The sequence below is a fragment of the Lagenorhynchus albirostris genome, chromosome 15, assembly GCF_949774975.1.
Source record: "Lagenorhynchus albirostris chromosome 15, mLagAlb1.1, whole genome shotgun sequence".
In the NCBI taxonomy this organism is placed as follows: Eukaryota; Metazoa; Chordata; class Mammalia; order Artiodactyla; family Delphinidae; genus Lagenorhynchus; species Lagenorhynchus albirostris.
Window position 1 is genome coordinate 63913305 of NC_083109.1, and position 24381 is coordinate 63937685.

Below are 24381 nucleotides of genomic sequence, written 5' to 3' on the forward strand. Positions count from 1 at the left end.
CAGACCTCCTGGAGAACGGACTTGAGGTTATGGGGAGGGGGAAGGGTGAGCTGTGACAGGGCAAGAGAGAGTCATGGACATATACACACTAACAAACGTAGTAAGGTAGATAGCTAGTGGGAAGCAGCCGCATGGCACAGGGATATTGGCTCGGTGCTTTGTGACAGCCTGGAGGGGTGGGATGGGAAGGGTAGGAGGGAGGGAGACGCAAGAGGGAAGACATACGGGAACATATGTTTATGTATGACTGATTCACTTTGTTATAAAGCAGAAACTAACACACCATTGTAAAGCAATTATACCCCAATAAAGATGTTAAAAAAAAAAAAAAAAACAGCAGATGTCCATCCACTGGTCACAGCCAACTCCTGGCTCAGGTGGTTTCTCAGCTTTGCAGTCCAATTTGTTCCTGTTCCTCAAATGCCCAAATTGTCTCCACCCAGCTCCTAGCTATCTTCCTAAAGAGAAGGATTCTGGGCATGTCTTGAGCAAATCATTTTAAATAAACATCATATAGATGGTAGAGATTTCACCTTCACTTAATTAGTTGTATTTATGCTTATGAAACAACATGATGAATCCCTCCTTTCCTCCTTGTAGCCCGGGCACAGGACTCATTTAAAAGGCTCATGTTACTGCCCTTTGCTAATTATGGTAGATGGTTCTAACTTGCATCAACAAAGAGAGAGTCTGTGTACCAAAGACTCTGACACAAAGTCTTTGTACCAGACAAAGAAGAACAATATATTTTTCCATGTTTCTGTAGCATCAACCTCCTGGGCTCCCAGTCTCTCCTCTGCCCCCACAGCAGGCACCCAAAACCCTCATGCTAGTAAATTCATCCATGATGAGGTGACAGAGCCTTGCTGAGTTGGTGTTAAGGTACTAAAAGAGGAGATGAGGAGGAAAGTAATGGTTAACCCAGTTGAAAAGCACTGATAGCAGATAAGCTGATTGGGCATCACAGCAGATTGGGTAGGACTCAGGATAAATATGGGGAGAACTTTTCAAATCACATTATCAAGTCTGAACTCCTTACCACCAATTTTCCAGTGCCACTGACCAAAATAAGGACTCCTCCTCCAAATCTAGAGTCAGATAATCCTGTGTTCAAACACAGATTTCATTATGGATTAGCTGAATCAAATTCCCTAACATCTCTGAGCCTCAGCTTACCTATTTGGTGATAATAGTTACTTACTCATAAAGCTGTTGGGAGAATTTTAGAAAGACAGTGCACATAAAATACAAAGCCTACTGTCTACACTTAGGAGGAGCTCAAAAAAGGTCAGCTCCCCTTGCCTTCACACCCCAAGGTAAAGCTCCTTGAGGGCAGAGACAGTGTCTATATTTTCAGCACACATTAAGGGGCTTGACACAAAACACTTGCCAGTGTTTGATGAATGAATAAATGAACAGGACTGCCACTACTTCCATAATTTCTTCAGGGGCGTTTCATTTTTGTCTGGTCAGAACAATTATTCTCTATTTGAGAATTGATGTCTTCTATTCATGACAAGGTGGTATCTATCACCTTGACTTCTAAGGTGCAAGTGACATTTTCTCAAATGCCCTGAATGAAGGGAAGCACAGCACTGCCCCCAGTCTCTTTGGAGCTTCTTGGGGTGCCTCAAGTTCAGCTACAACCTGGGTTCCACTTCCACTAAATTGGTTCATTGTACAATGAACCATTGTACAATGGTTCATTGTACAACATTGTTCATTCCTCTATTCTGCAGGTTCTTTTTTTCAGTTCTAGGTACTTCTGCTGTAAGCATCTTTGCCATAAACATCTTTACTGCAAACATTTTTGCCTCATAACTACTTGGCCGTAAGGCAATCTTGCCATAAAAGATAACTGGTTGACAGTTTGGTTTTAAGTTGTTGACAGTTTGGTTTCATTTCTTAGTGGACATAGGACTCCAGTTTTTACATTCCATCAATCTTAGCCCTCGTGATAGTCTATACAGTGATGAATAGCATGGCAGTCTTAAAATAGTAGATGATAACTACTTACATGGACTTGGTAGAAAAGACGGTGATAAAACTTACTGGAAGTGTGATTAAGAGAGCGTAAAGGGCTTCCCTGGTGGCGCAGTGGTTGAGAATCTGCCTGCTAATGCAGGGGACACGGGTTCGAGCCCTGGTGTGGGAGGCTCCCACATGCCGCGGAGCAACTAGGCCCGTGAGCCACAAGTACTGAGCCTGCGCGTCTGGAGCCTGTGCTCCGCAACAAGAGAGGCCGCGATAGTGAGAGGCCCGCGCACCGCGATGAAGAGTGGCCCCCGCTTGCCACAACTAGAGAAAGCCCTCGCACAGAAACGAAGACCCAACACAGCAAAAATTAATTAATTAATTAATAAACTCCTACCCCCAACATCTTCTTTAAAAAAAACAAAAAGAGAGAGAGTGTAAAGCCAGAGTGAATGCTGTACTAGAAAATGATAATGTATCAGTTGCAAATCCTCCAGTGATTTGAAGGTGTAGAGTTGAACCCACACCTTCCATAAAACTTTGGAACGTCTATCAGTGGACATGTGACAACCTGCTAAGGACAAACAGCTTTCCCAACGCGATACAAAGCTCAGGTACAAATATACATCCTAGTATTTGGAAGCTGATGCCTCTCTATGAAGAATTTTATCAAAACAGAAGACGTGTGATGCCAAATGAGGCGACAAGTCAACAAGCAAACAAAGTAAATAAATAAATAGTATAAAATACTGTGAATGAAAGACTTGGAAGACAAGTGCTTAGATACAACATGCAAAATAAAATCAGTTATTTGTGCAGTATTGCCATGAATTTACACACATTTCAAATGTATTCAAATATTTTGTATTTTGCAATAAAGTCTTTTTAATTTTTGTTACCCATTTTTCATGTTTCATTATGTCCTTTTTAAGGCCCCTCTTTTATTTTTCCTTATTTTATCTTTTACAACAAACCTGCCTTATGGTCAATTAGTTACGCAGCAAAAGTACTTACGGCAAAAATACCAGACATACTTTTTCTTCTTTCTGCACCATATCACCCCTCCTAATAAACACCCCAATCCATCAATCCCCCAAAATACTACGGCTAGACTATGTAAACCGAAGATTTTACCAAAGCTTTCAGGTAAGAAAGTGCATGAGAGCATTTCAAACGATTTAGAATTTAACATTAGATGTTCCCATTCTCAAAATCCCCAAATCCCTGATCAGCCACCCGCCTGCACATTCTCCAGCATCCAGGCATGTGTCTGCCACCCTCTCCTCATTCTCTTCTGTCTGCTGTCAGGCACCTCCCTGCTCAATGCCCTATTATCTCATCATCCCACTGTCTCTTTGCAGACCAGTCCCTCGGGGACTCACACTCCACACCTACAGAAACCTCTAAATGTAAGACTCTCCTTGGTTCTAAACATAGACAGTTCTCTCCTAAGAGGAAGGAGCTCTGGAACCAGCTTCGAAAAAAATTACTACAAAGTACTTTTCCCTCCTGATTGTTCCGATTTAACACACTCCCTGGCTGCAAAGTGGTGTCTGAGCACTTTGGCTCCTTTCCTTAAATAATACTTTTTATTTTTTTGTAAAACATTTAGGATCTTCCTCACCACCATGGGAATCCTTTCAGCATCTCCAAATTCCATCATTAACATCTGCTGATTTCACTGGGGATGGATGATGGGCAGGTAGGATGCAAGAGTCCAAAGGAGAACTTGGATGAACTCCAGGATCAAGAATGGCTCAAAACTAAGATCACTGACGTCCTTGGTTTGGTCCCAATAAAGTACAGTCCTTCCTGCCAACTTTTATTTTCCAACCTTGACTATTCATGGCCTGCATCTGCAGACACTGACACTGACCTTGTCATCAAGGAGTCTAGAATTTGTTTATCTGATATGGGTATTGGCCCAAACTTAGCTTCAAAGACTAGAAACAAGAGACGAAGGAACATCCAGGGACGTAAGGGACTTGGAACCCTAACTAACTCTCCCCTAGCTCAAAGTCTGACCTTTATCTAGAAACCTAATTGTTCCATCCCTTAGTGTTCTCCAATAGGAGATATATTATTAGAATATAAGATTTATTATTATAAATAATAATAATATTTATTATTTACTATTATTATAAAGATAATTTATTATTGTAAGGAATTGGCTCACCTGATTATGGAAGCTAAGTCCCCAGATCTGCTGTCAGCAGCTGAAGACCCAGGAGAACTGATGATGTAAATTGCAGTACAATTCCAAAGGCCCGAGAAGCAGGAAAGTCAATGGTGTAGCTGCAGGCCCAAAGGCTGGTGACTCGAGACCCAAGAAGAGCTGATGTCTCAGTTCCAGTCTGAAGAAAGGAAAGGACCAATGTCCCTGCTCAAAGCAGTCAGGCAGGAGGTGTTCCCCCTTACTTGCTGGAAGGTCTGTCTTTTTATTCTATTCAGGCCTTCAACTGATTGGATGAGGTCCACCCACATTAGGGAGAGTGACCTGCTTTATTCACTCTGTTGATTCAAATATTAATCTTATCCAAGACACACCCAGAACAACGTTTAACCAAATATCTGAAGACCCCTTGGCCCAGTCAAGTGGACATGTAAAATCAACCATCACACTCAGTTTCTCTTTCTTTGTAACGGGCATAATACTGGCCACCTGGAGGCAATACTGATACAAATTGAAAGAGCACAACCAGTTAACATAGGTTTGAGATCTGAACCTCCCACTTATTGGTTGTGTGACTTTGAGCCAATCAGTCAATTTCGTGATACAGCTTTTTATTTGTAGAACGAAAAGAAAGGAAGGAAGGAAGGGAGAGAGAAAGTAAGAAAAGGGAGGAAGGGAAAGAGGGAGGGAGAGAGAGAGAAAGAGAGAAAGAAAGAAAGATAGAAAGAAAGAAAAGAAGAGAGAGAGGGAGGGAGGGAGGGAGGGAGGAAAAGAAAAGATAATCTTATCTGCCTATTACTGAAGGGTTCTTATAAGGTTAAATCAGTGCCTCTCAACAATGGCCACAAAGTGGAATTGCCTGGGGAGGATTTCTAAATGCTGTCCAAGCCACACCCCAGATGAATTAAGTCAAAATCTCTGGAGGTGGGACGCAGGCCTCAGTAACCAGTAAAGCTCCCCAGTGATTCTAATGTGCAGTCAAGGTTGAGAACCCCAAGATTAAATGGATGTGAAACTGTTCCCCAAATGTTGGGAAGTATCATTATTACCCTACGCTTAGATCAGCCCTTCATGTCGTAAGAAGAAATCTCCTGTCTTAAGACCACAGACTTTACACCTATACACCAGTGCCCCACGTTGTTAAAATCAGAGCCACAAGGATAAAAGTGAAATCCGAGGTATTAACGGAAAACATCTCAATGGTCTGGCTCTACTCAATTTTCCTTAAAACGTGACTCGTAGAATTGCACATCCCAAGAACTGTGAAGAGCGGTACAAATATATCGTCTGCTTAATCTCCCTGCCTCCAGCCAAAGTGGTGCTTGGATCACACAGACAGACTGGGTTCCATAGGTTCTCTGGGGTGGGTGTGGGGACCCCATCACCTGCCGCTGCCCACTGGCACTTCAGCCAGTTTCCCTCTGGCCCTTGCTCAGGCCTCACAATCCCTTCGCCCACACGTGAGTGACCCCTGCCCAGCATTGCAGAGCCAACTGAGAACACACAAACCTTGGAAGCCTTTCTGTATTCCGCAGACACTTTCTCGACTGCCTTTTACTGACACGTCCTCTTTCATCCCAGGCATTTGAAGGAAGAGGAGCCCAGCATGCAGTAGGTGTGCCCACGACTGGGCTGACGCTGCTTTGTGGGCGGCCCCGGGCTGTCCTGCCGGATGAAGTGTCTCCCCAGCTAGGTTATTAAGCTTGTCAGGGAGTAGGATCACGTGATCTAGATTCCTGCTCCATGAAGCACAGCATCAGTATCACCTGGGAGCTTGTTCGGAAAACAGCATCTCAGGCTCCACCCCAGACCTACTGAAGCAGAATCCTCATTTTAACAAACCACCCAGGTGCTGTATATGCATGGAAATTTGAAAAGCACTGATCTATACGTTTTATGTGTCCAGACAGGTCGTTGAGTCATTCAAACAAACAGACGGTTACCAAGCACTGTGCAAGGGACTGTGGTAGGATCTAGGAATATAACTGTAAATGGAAACCGGTCCTGATGCTCAGGGAACCCCCAGTGCAGTAGTGAGGGAGACAGACTGTGACAAATGGTCTGCTAAGTGCTAATGTAAGGATAACTGGAGGACGCTGTGGGACCATGGACAAGGGGCTCTATGACGGTTTTAAAATGTGTCCACAAACTCTCCTCCTTTCGAGAGGTAGAGCTTAATTCTCTTCCCCTTGAGTGTAAGCCATACTTAATGAGTCACTTCTAGCCAATAGAATATGATAGAAGCCACAGCATGTGACATCGGCCTCTGGGACATTGCCTTACCTTGCACAAGCTGCTATAACAGAATGCCAGTGGGTGTTTTATAAACAACAAACATTTATTTCTCACAGTTCTGGAGACTGAACTGAAATCAGGGTGCAGACATGGTCAGGTTCTGGTGAGGACCCTCTTTCACATTACAGACTGTGATCCTCTTGTCATGTCCTCATACGGCGGAAAGGAGAGGGAGTCCTTGGGGTCCTGTTTATGAGGCACTAATCCTACTCCCGAGGGTTCCACCTTCATGACCTAATCACCTCCCAGAGTCCCTACCTCTTAGAATTGGGGGTTAGAACTTCAATATATGAATTTTGGGGGGTACATAAACATTTAGTTGACTGCAGACATAAAAAGCATTGTAGCTTCCTCCCAGCTGTCTCTTGGACCACCTGGGGAAGCCAGCTACCAAGTTATAAGGACACTCAACAGTCCTATGAAGCAGCCCATGGGGCTAGGGACTGAGGCCTCCTACCAACAGCCATATGAGCGAGCTATTTTGAAAGCAGATCCTCTAGCCCTCATCATGTTTCAGATGACTGCAGCCCCAGCCAATGTCAAGACTAAACTCACGAGAGACCCTGATCCAGAACAAGCCAGCTAAGCTACTCCTGAATTCCTGACCCACAGAAAACATGAGATAATAAACATCTGTTGTTTTAAAGTGCTAAATTTGGGGGTAATTTTTTAAGCAGCAATAGAAAACTAATACAAGTACCTAACCACATCCTGAAGAAATATTCCTTCCCCAAAGGAAGTAATCTCTAAGACCTAAAGGATGAGCTGGAGTTAGGCAATATAGACAGGAGAGAGTGTTCCAGAGAGGCCCACAGCATGTGCAAAGGTCTGTTAGGGAGTGCATGGTACTTTGCAGGGACCACAAGTGATTCAGATAGTGAAGGGGGAATAGTGATGGATAACACTGGAGAGGTTTGGCAGGGACCAGGTTATACAGGGCCATGAAGAGGAACCTCGACTATAATGAGGACCATGTAGAATTTTCATCAGCACAGTGCGACGTGGTCAGATTCATGCTTTAGAACATGTATCCTGGTATCTTAGGAAGACCAGGTTGGAAGCAATGATGGGAAATGGGGAGACCAGAGAGCAGGCTCCTGCAGAGTCCAGGTGGGGAACTATGGCAACTGGACTGAGGCAGGGCTTCTATAAACATGCCACGATTATTACTGCTTTCAGATGTGACGGCACAGGGCACAGGAGTCTTCTGTGTCTGCGCATGCATACTCTGGCTGGGAGCATGTAACCTCAGGCAGGGTGTAGAGGTGGAAGGTAAGATAATAAAAGAGTAACTGTGTACAGGCACACCTTATTTTATTCTGCTCCACTTTACTGCACTTCACAGATATTGCATTTTTTTTTTAATTGAAGGTTTGCAGCAACCCTGCATCAAACAAGTCTACTGCATCATTTTTCCAACGGCATTTGCTCACTTCATGTCTCCATGTCACATTTTGGTAATTCTCATATTTCAAACTATTTCATTATTATTATATTTGTGCTGGTGATCAGTGATCTTTGATGTTACTAGTACAACTCACTGAAGGCCCAGATACTGGTTAGGCTTTTTAGCAATAAAGTATGCTTTAATTAAGGTATGCAAATAATTTTTCTAGACATAATGCTATTGCACACTTAATAGACTACAGTATAATATAAACATAACTTTTATATGCACTGGGAAACCCCAAAATTTGTGTGACTTGCTTTATTGCAATATTCACTTTATTGCAGTGGTCTGGAACTGAACCTGCAATATCTCTGTCATGCCTCTGTCAGGACACTGGCCAGCACCCCCTACCACCTCCAAACACCAAAGCTATGGAAATTTGCATCTTTCCTTGGAGAAAGCTCCAAGGGAAACTGAGTCCAAGAGGCCTCATTTTAGGAGGTGGAGATAATAAAATCTCCTTCCTTGCCCCCTCACTCTCAAAAGACTTTTTGCTGTCCAGAATAGTCAAACCTATAGAGACAGGAAGTAGATGAGCGGTTGCCTGGGGCTGGAGGTGAGGGTTGGGATACAAGATGGTGATAGCTAAAGGTTACAGTTTCTTTCAGAGGTGATGAAAACGTTCTCAAATTGACGGTGGTGATGATTTTTACATACGTGTGAATATACTAAAAACCATTGAATGGTCGAGTTCTATAGTATGTGAATTATATCTCAATAAAGCTGTTTTTTAAAAAAAGACAAACTTTTTTTCATACTTAGTGGAGAATATAGAAGCATCGGATGGAAATGCTGCTTGACATTAAATCATATATTCATTTGATTATTGTTTACCTACCTCAGATAGAACATAAGCTTCATGAGGACAGAAAATTTGTTTTATTCACCACTGGTTCTCCAGAGCCCAACACAGAGCCTGACACATATCAGGTGCTTGGAAAAGATTTGATGAATGAATGAACATCTTGACCAAGACTACCAGTCCCTTAAGCAAATCCTCTCCTTGTTCTAGTGGAATAAGTGTCCTTCCTCCTTTCAAAGGTCTCTGGGGTGATACTGCCTTCTAGAAGAGTAACTTGGAGGAGGCTGCCACAATAACTCGTGATATTGGCATTCATGCAGAACCCTGATTCTTAGCAGCCTAGGGATCCAACCATCACACCAGGACGCTCTTCCTCCATTTGACACTATCCCTTTTATTTTTTTTGCTGTACGCGGGCCGCTCACTGTTGTGGCTTCTCCCATTGCGGAGCACAGGCTCCGGACGCGCAGGCCCAGTGGCCATGGCTCACGGGCCCAGCTGTTCCGCAGCATGTGGGATCCTCCCAGACAGGGGCACGAACCCGTGTCCCTTGCATCGGCAGGCGGACTCTCAACCACTGCGCCACTAGGGTAGCCCGACACTATCCCTTTTAAACTAGCTAAGCAGCACCAGTTAAGACTCATTAATCCAATTTTCATGAAATTGGACAAGCAGACACAGAAGTTCAAAGAGCAGAACAAATTACTGGAAACCAGAGTGAAATACCTCTTCCAGCTTCTTAGCCTGCTAAGGGCCCTTCCAGGGGGAATTGGAAAGCAGGTAGCAGTTCAAATTCACCTTGCATGCAGACTGCTGTCTTACCATCATCAGAGGCTTGAGAAATGAAAGGTCATGTAATAACAAGCCCTTTCAGGCGTGTTGGAGCCAGAGCTCAGTGAATCAATCATGGCACCCCTTCTGGTTGCTAATTCCTGATGCCTGTCCACACACATACGTCCTCTCATTCAACCTTGAGATTTGAGCAGAAATGGAATCTTACATGTGATGACTGAGAACATGAAGGTAAAAGGGGTCAGCTGACTGGCTTACGGACCCAGAGTTGGTGGAGTCCTCGCAGTAAACCGGCTAAGCCCATGAATTTTGTTTTTTTGTTTTGTTTTGGTTTGGTTTGGTTGGTTTGTTTTTAAAATTTTATCCAAGTAGAGTTGACTTACAATGTTATGTTAATTTCTGCTGTACTGTATAGCAAAGTGATTCAGTTATACATATATATATTCTTTTTCATGTTCTTTTCCATTATAGTTTATCACAAGATATTGAATATAGTTCCCTGTGCTATACACTAGGACCTTGTTGTTTATCCATCCTGTATATACTAGTTTGTATCCACTAATCCCAAACTCCTGATCCTTCCCTCCCACCCCCCCACCTTCCCCTTTGCAACGCAAGTCTGTTCTCTATGTCTGTGAGTCTGTTTCTCTTTCGTAGATATGGTCATTTGTGTCATATTTTAGATTCCACATGTAAGTGATATCATATGGTATTTGTCTTTCTCTTTCTGACTTACTTCACTTAGTATGATAAAATCTAGGTCCATCCCTGTCGCTGCAAATGGCATTATTTCATTCCTTTTTTGGCTGAATAGTATTCCATTGTGTGTGTGTGTGTGTGTGTGTGTGTGTGTACACCACGTCTTCTTTGTCCATTGATCTGTCGATGGACATTTAGGTTGTTTCCATGTCTTGGCTATTGTAAATAGTTCTGCTATGAACATAGGGGTCCATGTATCTTTTTGAACTAGAGTTTTATCTGGGTATATGCCCAGGCATGTAAGCCCATGAATTTTGAAGTCAAACCCAAGTTTGAATACTAACTTTGCCAATCACTCTCTGACCTTAGGCTGATTAGCTATCTCCAAGACTCAGTTCTCTCATCTACAAATTAAGTAGCAACTACAAATTAACTTCTCAGTGCTAAATAAGATAATGCATATAAAGCATTTATCACAGGTCATGGCAAAAAGTATATTCTCAATAAACGTTAGCTTGAAAAGAAACCACTTAGGCTCTTTCTATCCTATGTTTTGTGAAAAACTCTAATACACCATGTTCTGATCAATAACCATCCCAAGCCTTCAATTCCCTTCCCTAATTCCTCCTGAATGAACCTCGGGTCAGATGATAAGATGGGCATTCAATCCACAATGCATATATCCCTTCACTTGACATTTTCTGAAGGATGAATGGATAGATGAAGAGATAGATGGGTGATTGAGAATTAGTCATTGAATTACTGAACGAATGTGGAGGTGAATGGATGAGTGGCTAACAAAATTAATGAGTTAATGAATAAAAAATAGCTAACATGTATATTACAACCTCTGTGCACCATATAAAGGTCTTTAGTTGGATTGTGTTTCAGGTCTTGCCCAATGGTCTCATTCCCAGTGATACTTTCCACCATGCTCTCACAAATACCATCAGCTTCTCTATCTCCCTCCATAGTATTTATATATTTTTATATTTTTATTGTCTGTCTATTCCTACTAGAATATAATCCCCATAAGGGCAGGGATTTTTTGTCTATTTTATTTACTTTGGTGCCTTCAGCACCAAGTATAGTACCTGACAAATAGGGAGCTATAACCCTGGATAAATATTTGTTAAATGTATGATGTACCTTAATGCTCTCAGACAACCAATGAGGAAGGTACAATTTTTGTTCTTGTGTGACAAATGAAGAAACTGAAACCCAGAAGTATCATTTGTCCAAGGACATACAGCTAATAAGTGACAGAGCCCAGATTCCTACTGACCCTAAAGGATACTCTTGACTATTGTCAAAAAGAGACAACAGGCCCAAAATGGAGTCACTTGCGCTAAGCCCACATCACCACCGAACCAGAGCTTGGTACCTAACCTAATTACTGTTTCAACCTCCCCCAGGAATGTAGCCTTAACCAGTCAGTTTGGAATTTCCTGGACAGTGCCAATGCAGTAATCTGCCACATAGACCCGCTCCATTCCCCCAGAGAAAGATGAGGTAATCAGCCCTTTCCTTATCCCTTCCCCCTTCTGCCCTTAAAAGCCTTTCATTTTATACAGCTCCTCAGAGCTCCTTTCTACTTGCTGGATGGGATGCTACCTGATTTATGAATTGTTCAATAAAGCCAATTAGATCTTTAAAATTTACTCAGTTGAATTTTCCTTTAACACTATTCAGCAGCATTACCTCATTTTAGAATGAATGAATGCAGGTCAACTCTTTTGAAGACTTTCCCTGGCTTCAGTTGAAGTTCTAACCACAGAACACAGCTGGTCCCTACCTAGCTTTTTCTTCCCAGGAGGAACCATGATTGAACAAGGATTGCTGAGCTTTGCTGAGAAGAGAAGGGGAGGTGCTAGCTTTCCTAGAGGCAGGCCAGACTCAGAGGTGTGGTCAGGGAGTGATGGACTCCAGTCTCTTAGTTTCAACTTACAAACTTCAATTGGCTGCTAAGAAATTGTACAAAGGGAGGCCCATTAGAGAACCCACACACAGTTACATAATACCAGGCCCTTCCTTTATAGAAATGCAAATAGTGCAAGTCCAAGACCGGCCTGTAATCTGTGCTGCCTGGGATAAGGGGATTTCTGTTTGGAGCCCCCAAGAAATCCCATCTCATGGGGGATGGGCTGGGGAGGAACCAAAGGATTGGGGGAGGGGTCTTCCTTCGGTGCCACTTCCAAAGGACTTAAATATTAATATGCAATCCAATCCCCACTCCACAATAACCAAACCTTACACAATCGGTAGCCACACTAATTAATTCAGTGATTAGTGTTTTTTACTTTTAAATAATCTTTAGATAATATTTCAGTGGTTGGATGGAACTAACCCTAGGGAAATGTTACAAGGCAATACTTTAGAGGAGGGTGAGGAGGAGGAATTTCCAGGGTCAGGGCTGTACCTTCCTTTCAGATTCTAAAGAATAGGAAGCTTAGTCCAAAGTCTTGGCCGAGCAACTGAAGGAACCTCCAAAGATAACGTTAAAGAACAAAATCCAGGGCTTCCCTGGTGGCGCAGTGGTTGAGAGTCCGCCTGCCGATGCGGGGGACACGGGTTCGTGCCCTGGTCCAGGAAGATCCCACATGCCGCGGAGCGGCTGGGCCCGTGAGCCATGGCTGCTGAGCCTGCGCGTCCGGCCGGAGCCTGTGCTCCGCAACGGGAGAGGCCACAACAGTGAGAGGCCCGTGTGCCGCAAAAACAAACAAACAAAAAAATCCAACAGAGTAATTTTTTAACATTTTTCTTGCTTTTATTCCATGATTCATGAGTCATGCTTAATCTAGCACATAGAAAGGAGCTCTGAGCCTCTGTACAAAATGAAAGACGTTTATGGGCAGAAGGGAGCAGAACAAGGAAGTTATACTAGACAAACTAGGATTGGTCATGGCAAGGTCACTTCCCTTTAGGGGCTGGTGAGGGTCTATCAGCAGATGACCTCACTAGCGCTGAGCAGGTGATTCCTGATTATGTTAAGATTGCATTTCTGGGAGGGCTGAAACTGTGGTTAAATTGAATCTCAGTTTGGTGATGTAGGGCTTAGCATAAGCGACTCCATTTGGGGACTGTGTTGTCTTGTTTTTAACAATAATACATTCCAGGAAAAAAGGTTTAGAACAAAGGATTCAGCCTCCAGGATGGTGCTAGAATCGCAGGATGAATAGAGAGCTTTTTTCAAGAACCTTAAATTCTCCACTTGAGCCAAACCATTTCCTTTTGAAATCCCAAGCTGTACTAAGATCCCCCCAACTCTGAAGCAGACAGAACACTGACGTCAGAAGAGATTTCCACAGGCCCATCGCATGGACCAAAGCTTGTTCGCCACTGGAGAGTCCCAGCATCCTGGAATGTCTGCTTTGTCCAGATGGGACTGTCTGTTGCAAACCTCACTGTTAGTCTCACCTTGAGAGTATCTGGCTTTAATCCAAACTGGTCCTGACCAGTCCAGCCTTTGGTGACAGCACCATCATTTCTCCCAGGGGCCATGCTTTCTCCCTGCCATCTGGCAGGGAATTATTTGATTAGCTGAAATACAATGAAGGTTGGGCTCAGGGAGGAGAGGAGAGAATCCACCATGGTCTCAGGAAACAAGAGGAGGCTGGACACCTAGTTTAAGACAAATCCTATTAGCGATAACACGGATCCGTGGAAAGATTCTGTTCAACAGTTCTGAGGACAGACAGGAATGTGACAGGAGAGATGTGCTGAACCTGTCAGGTTAGACGATAAAAAATCAGTTCACTTTCAATTCTCTAGATGTGGGATCAGTGCCGCTATTCTTGCTGCTTTTAGCCTCAGAGAGAGAGTGACGCCAGCCCAGAGGTTGTCAAAGCCCTCACAGAGCGGGAGTATTTGCTTTTTTTTAATGAAAATATAGCTGCGGCCTCAGCATGGGAGATTCCACCTCCCAGGAGGCATCTTGGAAATGTGTGGAAGCTTTGGGTTGTCTGCTTGTTGGAGGTACGGTACCATGCATGTTGAGAGCGTGCCACAGAGAGGATCCGTGCCACAGACAGGACCACTTCAGCCCATGCAGAACTGCCCAAGTCCCAGCTGACTTTCTAATGTCCCTCTGTACACTCAATCAGTGAAAAATTTATTTATAAAGTCTACTTTCCCTAGAAACACAAACTTAATTTTTCACAGTCTTAATTTATACTGAAATGTCTGTGGACTAAATTGTAAACCTCACTTTGTTTTATTAAGAACACTACGAGGGGCTTCCCTGGTGGCGCAGTGGTTGAGGGTCCGCCTGCCGATGCAGGGGACACGGGTTCGTGCCCCGGTGCGGGAGGATCCCACGTGCCGCGGAGCGCCTGCGCCTGTGAGCCCTGGCCGCTGAGCCTGCGCATCTGGAGCCTATGCTCCGCGGCGGGAGAGGCCACAACAGTGAGAGGCCCTCGTACCGCAAAAAAAACACAAAAACAAACAAACAAACAAAAAGCACACTACGAGCAGTTCCTTTACTATTCCAGGAACCCCCACCACTGGTGGCGAAGCCACTCAAGGTACGAGAGTCCCCAGCAAAACACATCTGTGTCAGTTGGTTTCTGCAAGCATCCCATTCGCGGTGAGTCTAGATAGAGATGCAAGAATCTGCCTTCATCATCTCTTCTATATTCACAGCCAAGCAGTTATCTATTGAAGTACAAATTATTTTATACAAATTACTTTTCTGTTATTCTCCTGTATAATATAGTTAAGGCATTCTATTAATTTTTTATGAAATTATGTATGAGTTATATAACCTATGAATTTCATTTCATGTAAAGGGGACGTCACAAAATATTAGTTATAAAAAAAGGGCATTGAGCCTGACAAGGTGGAGAACCATAGAAATACAATGAAACAACATTATTAAAGAAAATTTTGAAGAAGAAAATAACTCACCCGAGTCAGCCATTTTCAGTCTTTCAATCTTCCTTCCCATTCCTCTCTCCCACGCATACCCACTTTTGAAGAGTTGCAATTATAGTTCACATAACTATATAGTCCTAGCTGCAATCATAGGTGCAATTAAAGGTTGGCTATTTGCAGCGGCCCTTTAAGGAAATCCATTTGATGGATGTGGAATCTGAGGCTCAGAGAATTTCTGTATCTTCGCAGCATTTATGAGCACCTGAGCCAAGTTTTCACTCTAACTTTGATTTCACAATGAGCTGCTCCCAAACCAAAGTCTGTTTTCAGAATAAATGTCAGCTTTTGCTGGAGCAAATGATTCTTGGATACAAACAGTAGAGGCCAAGGATTTGGGAAAAGGAGAAGACTGGGATGAGGTGGAAAAGAAAGAAACAATGAAGGGGTAGAAAGTGGAGGAGGAAAATGTGGAGGGAGCCTGACGGATAAGGGAGGTGGAGAGGGTATGGATGGAAGGGGAGGAGAGAGAGAGAGAGCAGGAAGGGGATAGATGAGTAAGTTCGATGTTTTCCCGCGAGAAAGAAAACGTGATTTAATTCTAGAAATGTACAAGCCAAGATAAAACAAAAACGCAACGTGGAAGACCAAACAAGACCAGCCATCCAAGACTACATGGTCACGACCCAGGGCAACCCAAACCAGCAGCAGGTGTGTCCAGTCCGGGCAGGATCTGGGTCTGTTTCCAGCGCCTGCCCCTAGTCTTGGCCGAACCTCGTCAGCTGGCCCTCCCCAGGGCTGGCCTGGGGTCCACTCTGAACCTCAGAACTTGAGGCTGAAGGCGAGGCCTGCAGCTGAGGCCCCCTGGTCTGTGGAGGCCGATGCCCAGCCAGCTGTAACCCAGGCTTTCCTCACTCTTCACTTCACTCTTTGCTGCTCGCTCTTGATGGGCCACATCGGGGACACTGGGGGGCCGATAGGGCTGGGGGATCTCATGGAAATACTCGTGTACGAGGCTGTCTTCCGAGTCGACCCTCCACCCTGGGAAGTAGGTCACAGGTGGAAGCCCAGGTCTGAGAAAGGTGGTTGTTACAGGGGTGCTGGTGAAGGTCATCTTCTTGACTGTGGGGAGGTCTTTGTAGCCAGGCTAGATTTTGTCACGGGGGGTCCACAGGTCCTCAAACACTATGGTGAGCTAACTGATTTCCACCTTCCCGGGGAATAGTGGCTTCTGAGTCAGCAGCCCCCCCAAAGATGCAGCCTATCGACCACATGTCCACTGGTGTCCTATTCCTCGAATGACTTCGATGCCTACATTTCTCTTTTCCTCTTTCCTGTGATAAGCCTTTTCTTCCTGAAACACTTTCTAGGGTGGTTTGATAGCCAAAGAATCATCGTCCTCTCCTCTATCTTCCACGGAATCCTCTCTTGTGTAGGGCGAGATCCTCTTCGCTCTGCCCCCGAGGTGGTGCCTCAACTTCCCTTCCTCAAAGGAATCACACTGCGCATCTGGGTCATCAGAATTTTTTTAAGTGTTTTATCTCTGCTTTCTCCTCTTGTTCCTTCCATAGTTCCTTTGCCTGAAGACTTTCATCTAAAGTTTTCACTTTCCAAGAGTTCTTTCCGTCACCCGTCTGAGTTAAAACACCCTATGCTGCCATCACTGGTCTCAGAACCTGAGACCAGAACCTGGTCACTTCCTGTGTTAGCACAGACTGATTTTTTTAAACCAACCTAAGTTATTTATTTAAGCCATCTCCTGCCATAAACAAAAGGAGGGAAAATCAGTATGCTGGTAGGAAGGGAAGGAGACTCAGAGGGGAGAAGCTGGAGGAGGAAGAAGTAGAGGAGATGGAAGGTGGGGAGATGGGAGGGGGACATGCGGGAGCCAGGGGAAGACCCAGAAGTAGCATCGGGCCCCAGCTCTGCCACCTCTGTGACTATAGGTGAGACACTTCTCTCTGTGTCTACTTTTCCATCTGCATGCCTGCCTCATAATTGCCCAAGGTTGTAATAAGGCCAACCAGCATGACAGATGGGAGAGAATACTGGAAAAGTTCAAAGGCCTGACACAGAGGTGGAAAGGGCCATGCTCTAGCTGCCTTGTGGAGACCTCTCCACTGGATCCTCCACACACCGCAAGCCCAAGTGGGTATGTTTGTGGTTATCCTGTGTGTGCCTTCTCTCACATCTCCACCTACAAAGAGGTAATTTCAGAGGAAGCAACTGAAATCCACCCATCACCAAGCAACTCATATGCTATGATTTCCCCCCAGCCTACTGCCATTCCTGTGCTACGAGAATAGCCTTGGCCAGACCAGAGGGATGTACAAAACATTTGTCACTGAGGTCCACTGAATTCTATTAGCAATCTTCTCCTTTGCTAGCAATTTCACATTGCATATTAGCATTCATTTTCATATCATATTAGTATTCATCACAAAAGGCTAATCCCATTAGCACTTTTTACATTGTGTTAGAGAAAACAAATAATCGCTTTGTACCAATGCGTCACTGCAACAAGAATGGCCTTGTTCATCTGCTGCTTTTCTATTTACTCCAGATCTGCCCCACCTCTCTCAGCAGAATTACCTACTAATAGAGAACACTCATGGATTTAGAATCTATGAGCCATGTGAGCTATTCCAGAGCTGGGATTGGCCCTTCCAAAAATTCCCACTCATTTATTCATGCATTCATTTAACATTTATTGAGCTTATACCTATACCAGGTATTGTGTTAAATGCCGGAGATGGAGTGGCTAGTAAGAACTCTATGAAAAAAAGACAAATAAATATTTTCCTCAGGTTACAGTAATATAGAAACAAGTTGCAAGGGAATGTTTAAGCAAACATTTTTAAAGCACTTTGTACCTGGTTGAACCTATAAGAAATAATCCTGCATTTTCATTATATTTCATAGTTCAAGATTGTCCTTACTCCTGATTTGTTTCTGAACAAGTAAGGTGTTTTGAGCATTTTGAGGTTTGCAAATGTGGAAATTTAGAGAATGAACACAAAATTTAAATAGCTTTTATTTCTTTAAAACAATGAGTCTACTTTCTTATATTTTCAGATTTTCTCTAAGTAAAATTGACCACTCCTCACTTATTAGGTTCAGATACTGAAACTATTGCAATTTCTGGTTAAATGCCTCATTTACCAAAGGAATGGCTATTAGAAACCTTATGTGGGTATGTCACCTGCAGGTCCCCATAGCTATGCAGATGAAATGTAAAGATGGGGGAAAGAGACTTTGTCAACTGTAAAGCTTGCTACAAATGTGTGGAGCTGTGATTACAAATCAAGTTGATGTCTTGTGCCAGGGAAAAACACAATGAAGACCAAGAGTTCTTAAATACTCTTGTGCAGAAGAAATCTTCAGCTGTCTGGTGAAGCCTATGAACCCCATCTCAGAAAAATTAGGTTTTTAGATGTATAAAGTGAAGTACATAGTGATTCAAAAGAAACATTATATTGAACTACAATCACCACAATGTTTTTTTAAATTATGATAAACCAATATATGAGGTTCTTTAAAAAAAAAAATTAATGGAAAACTTAATCCAGTTGAATGACTAGCTGCTCCAGTAATGACTGGTACTATTGAAGAGCTTAGTAAAGAAATCACTCATTACTTAAACACAGATCAAGGTAAAGAGAGGCCTGGTCCATAGATGTGATGAGGATGAGGATGAGGATGAGGATGATGACAACAATAACTCTATGATCTTTTGGACCCCAGTTCTTCACCTCTTTCTGTATCCACACACTTGCCATAAAACTTTGCAATTCATCCTACGAAAGGGAGGGTATATTTGCTACTCTGACTTTGGGCTCAACTATGCAACTTGCTTTGGTCAATGGGATATTAGCAGACATGACACAGGAGGGATTTGAAATGTGCTTGTGTGGTTGGGCAGACCCTCTATAACTTTACCATCACCATGAGAAGAGCTTTCCCTGGGTATTTGCCTCCCCTTCAGCCTGGGCACCAGAATAAACACATGAGGATCAGAGCCACCCTATCCTGAAGTGAAATAGATGCTTATTATTGCATACCATTGAGATTTTGTAGATGTTTGTTATGCAGCAATAGCTGACTAATACATGGCGGTGAGGGCAATGATGATAATAATAAACATATTTACTTCTATTTATAGAGTGTATGAGGGCCCTGGGTAGCGACATCTGAGTTCCTTCAAATCCAGGCTCTGCAACTTACTATGTGATTAGGGCATTCCACCTCTCTTAATCTCAGTGTCCTCATCTGTAACATAAGAATCATATTTATCTTACAGTGTAGTTATGAAGAATAAATGGGGTGATGCCTATTAGGTGCCTGGTACAGAGTAAGCACTCAACAAAATAAGAAGAAAGGGAGGAAAGGAAGAAGGAAGGAAGGAGAGGGAGGGAGGAAGGAAAGAAAGGAAGGAATGGATGAAGCGAGGGAAGGAGGGGAGAGAGGAAGGAAGGAAAGTTCACGAAAACAGAAAGTTCACCTGGAAATGTGGGCAAAGATTCACAGGTCACACTTCACCTGCCTCGGAATTCTTTCCGCCCAGCCTGGACTCTGAGAAGCAGGCTGTACCACCCTTCCTGGGCCTCCCAAGGCAGAGGGCACTTCCAGGAGTACCATGCCTGGTGTTTAATGCTCTCATAAGGCTTCCTTTTAAACGGGTTGCCACAGGAATAGAGCTCCTGTACTGGCAAAAGACTGGCAGAAAGAATGGGGGGGGGGGAATCCACCTTCATGTATTCTCACTAGGAAATTATCCCTAGCCTTTGATATATTAAAATTGAAGAGCCGGTAAATGCCAGTTGTCATGGCAACATCTTGCATGCTGCCCCGCGCTTGGTGGTGTAAGTTCACTTTCCTTTGGGTGTTGCAGCCTAATTAACTGTTATTTTTCTCAGTGTGGAAGAAGAGCCCACACTTGGGGGGTTTGGCGGTGATTGCAGTCCCTGTGGACTAAATTAATTTTCATAGGCTACAAAGACAGAAATGGCTGAGCCCCAACCACATTTATAGTCTCAGGAAAGTTGCCAGTGTTTAAGTAAGAGTCAGAGAAAATATTCGCATACACCCCAACTTCTCTCTTTGGCAATTTCAATTTCTCTAGCAATCGCAAAACTTATTTGGGATGGAGAGGGGAGAATCGGCAGCAGTTAAGCCACACCAAGGGTCAGTCCTTTGCTCCTGGCTCCAGCTGACTTTGCACCCCTGCCCCCCACCGCCCCACCAGGCGCACATACACTCACGTGCCTGGCCTCATTGGAATGTCTAGCTTTGCACCTTCATCCTGTACAGCTGGTACCACGCACTCACGCGTGCATGCAAAGCTAGCAGGGACATGTGAGAGTCACTTAATGTATATCTCTATCTCCACACCCAACTATGTCTCAGCTATGCCGGCCAACTTGGTGGATCCAGCCAATTCCCTAGAGATCTCCAGGAAAGAATTCCATGTTGCCACAAGCCTGAACGTCAGAAAGCTGTCTTGTCGCAATTTAAACCAATTTGTTTTCAGTTTGGATTCTTACATGAGCTGGAGATGACCTGTTATAATATGAATTGCTCAACTCATCTCTTTCTTGATTTTTTTTCTGCTTCCTGCCACGTGTTTTTATAAATTTATTTATTTATTTATTTATTTTTGGCTGTGTTGGGTCCTTGTTGCTGCACGCGGGCTTTCTTTTAGTTGTGGCGAGCGGGGGCTACTCTTCATTGCGGTGCGTGGGCTTCTCATTGCGGTGGCTTCTCTTGTTGCAGAGCACGGGCTCTAGGCATACAGGCTTCAGTAGTTATGGCACACAAGCTCAGTAGTTGTGGCTCGCGGGCTCTAGAGTGCAGGCTTCAGTAGTTGTGGCGCATGGGCTTAGTTGCTCTGCGGCATGTGGGATCTTCCAAGACAAGGGCTCGAACCCGTGACCCCTGAATTGGCAGGCGGATTCTAAACCATTGCACCACCAGGGAAGCCCTGTCATGTGTTTTTAAAAACTGGAGACTCCCTCCTCTTCAGGAAAGAGGAAAACAAATTTTGCACTGCTAAGAATGCACATTCCAGTCTTAGGAGAAATAAGCTCTTCCTGAGGGGCCGGGGGTGGGGAGTGATTGGTAATATAGCATATGCTTTGAGGGCTAAAGAACATAGAAGACACGGGTGGAAATTGAAGTTAATCTGGGAAGAGGGGAAAAGTAGAAGAAACCCTGGATTGGGGCCCTAGATGCATTGAATCTAATCCCCAAAATCTGTCTTAGGAGGTGTAGTGGGCATTCTTTCTGACCACTCTGCTCCTTTGCATATCCTTTTCGGTTGGGAGATTTCTCCACTTTATGGTATAAGCTTAAAACTTTCTTTCCCGGCAACTTTTACAGCAACGATACAGGCATGTGGCATAGACTCCTCCAATCAGCCATACCTGTGCAAGACTTTGAAGAGGAAGCTGGTTGTCCCCAAGGATCCACTCTGGGGAGAGGAGCAGCAGGAATGCTCAGCTTCCAGAGGCCAGAAAGACAGAGATCCTTGCAATAGCATCCCTTGCCTGGTGCCAACCGTTGGACCAGGGTGTCTGGGTCAGGGTAAGCCCCTTGGTCATTGCCCTTGCACAAGGCTGTGGTGCCGTTTCAGCGATGCTTCTGAATCTATGGCCTCTAAGCCAGGTTCTTCGGAGATTCCTTGAGTGTGCGTGACAAATATTCTTTAATGAAATCTGTGTGTGCGTGTGCGTGCGTGTGCGCGCGTGAGTATGTATTTGTTCAGCACAGCTGATTGGGGCTTAGAAGTAGAATGAGGCTGGTTCAAGGAAATCTTTGAAACAGGTCCCAGTTCTTGTCCAGGAGACTGCACTTGGGATTATCTGATGTCATAACCAACAGAGTCACTGTGATCTCAAACTAATAGGTAAGTTGGATTTGGTAAAGACTCAGTTTTTGGAGATAAGTATTTTCTGGCATTCAAGGAACTGGAGTTTGGTCCTGAGCTGGGTTCAATCATATACTCTGCTCTAGACCTGAAGACTTGTCTGACTGGGCCTGAGCCTTTCCCAGGCTCTTGGCACAAGAGTCTGGATCTGTCAGCTCTAGGGCAGATCTTGTCGAGGTGGCGGACGTGGGAGGATGGAGCTCACTCAGATGTGGATGCTTTGCCAGCACTCTGTTGCTCATGAGTTACACCTGTGTAGACATCTTCCAGCTCCAGAGGACTGCTCATGTGCACAGACGTCACATGGGCAGAGATGGAGCACAACCCTTTTTGCTTTCCTCCAACTGAGATCAAAGATGCAGAGATGACTTGGTACAATGGAAAGGAGATGTTGGGTGTTCTTAAAGGATCAGTAACATTGGGCAAGGTGATGGCTCATGGTGGCGATAGGCTCAATGGTGACCTGCCAAGGAAAGAGGTAAGGAAGTCCTTGTCTCATTAAACTACCCAGTGATTTTCGTTGCTGTCAGCTAAGAAGCCTAACTGACCAGAAGGGCTTGGCTGCCTGTGTTTGTAAATAAAGTTTTATTGGAACACGTGCTCATTTCTTTACATTTTGTCTGTAACTACTTTTACACTGCAGTGGCAGAGTTGAGTAGCTGCAACACAGACTGGCCCACAGAGCCTCAAATATGTACTCTCTGGCTCTTTACAGAAAAAGTTGACTGACCCTTGGTCTAGGGCATTGCTACTCAAAGTGTGATCTGGGAAATAGCAGCATCTGGGAGCATATTAGAAATGCAAATGGCCAGGACCCACCCCAGACCTACTGGATCAGAACCTCCAGGTATGGGGCCTATGAATTTGTGTTCTAACAAGCTCTCATGCACACTCATATTTAAGAACTGCTGTTCTAGAAAGCTCACCCTCCATATTGCACAGAAATCTGTCAATTCATATATACACTACCAAATGTAAAATAGGTAGCTAGTGGGAAGCAGCCGCATAGCACAGGAAGATCAGCTTGCTGCTTTGTGACCACCTAGAGGGGTGGGATAGGGAGGGTGGGAGGGAGACGCAAGAGGGAGGGGATATGGGGCTATATGTATACATATAACTGATTCACTTTGTTATACAGCAGAACCTAACACAAACTGTAAAGAAGTTATACTCCAATAAAGATGTTAAAAAAAAAAAGAAATAGGGTAGAGGGAACAAGTTGAAAACAAGAGCAAGAGGCATTTTCATCCAAATATATTGCTAATCATATTAAAAGCAAGCAATCTAAACAATCCAATCAAAATAAGGAGATTTTCAATCTGGATACTGAAAGCTAAAGAACATTGGATTGATTTGGTAGCAGAATGAGGAGAAAGATGACCCTGTGTTGTAGGACTAGAAACCTGGATGAAAAGGCCCATGGGAAGAACGAGAAGAGAACTCACAGATTGACCAGCAAAGCTGCAACACCCAAATGTTCTCTATGTCCGGGACTCCGGGTGCTCAGTGTCCACGGAGCCTGAAGGAAAGACACAGAAAGTGCAGAAAAATCTCAGGAAAGAGCCTGGACTTACAGCCACAGGAGAAAATTCTGAGACTGGAATCCAACAGCTTCACAACCGGAACTTACCTGCTCCCCAGAGAAAAAGGGCCACACAGCACAGGAGGCTGAGGCACATTGTTTGCTCATGGGAAAAGCAGGACAGATGGCTTCTTCTCTAAGCCTGCCCACCCCCCATCAGTAACCTCCTTGTGACGTGGTCGCTTCCCACTGCTATCATAGTCCCCATGTACCTGAGACTCTAACATTTCATAGGCTGGGAGGGCAGGGAAAGCTGGTGAAACTACTAGGGTGAATTTCAAACTGCTTTTATTTTTTTCCTGATTCTGCTCTTTCATTATTTAAATAAAATCACACATCATTAAGTTAAAAAAAAATCTGTCAGCTTGAAGATGTGATGTGTCTACCCCTGAAACTACCCCAAACACATCTAATTCCTCCTTCTCCCAATGGCTCTCAAGAGATCTGAAGGGTCTCTTCATTCCCCCAAGAGTCTTTTTATTCTCCCTGATAAAGAGACTCACTTCCTACAAAGGTTCTCCATCCATCCCTCCATCACTTTCATCCTGGCCATCTAAGATGCTTCAGTTTATCAATGCTCCTCTCACTGTGTTGCCTGAACTTTAAACCATGAGGTATTGGATTGTCCAAAAAGTTCATTTGGGTTTTTCCATAAGCTGTTATGGTAAAAACCCAAACGAACTTTTTGGCCAACACAATTTTTTTTTTTTTTTTTTTTTGTGGTACGCGGGCCTCTCACTGCTGTGGCCTCTCCCGTTGCGGAGCACAGGCTCTGGATGCACAGGCTCAGCAGCCATGGCTCACGGGCCCAGCCGCTCCG

General features: G+C 44.1%; 1 protein-coding gene and 1 long non-coding RNA gene across 2 annotated transcripts in view; one reads left to right on the plus strand and one right to left on the minus strand.

The window, feature by feature from the left end:
• Window positions 1–3773, plus strand: part of XYLT1 (xylosyltransferase 1) — a 317259-nt gene extending 313486 nt beyond the window's left edge. The window contains exon 13 of the mRNA XM_060122535.1: window positions 3587–3773. Coding sequence (XP_059978518.1) covers window positions 3587–3650 — 64 coding nt within the window. The 3' untranslated portion in view covers window positions 3651–3773. The remainder of the gene's footprint in view (window positions 1–3586) is intronic.
• Window positions 1–24381, minus strand: part of LOC132504849 (uncharacterized) — a 228997-nt gene that overhangs the window by 45986 nt on the left and 158630 nt on the right. The window lies entirely within an intron of this gene.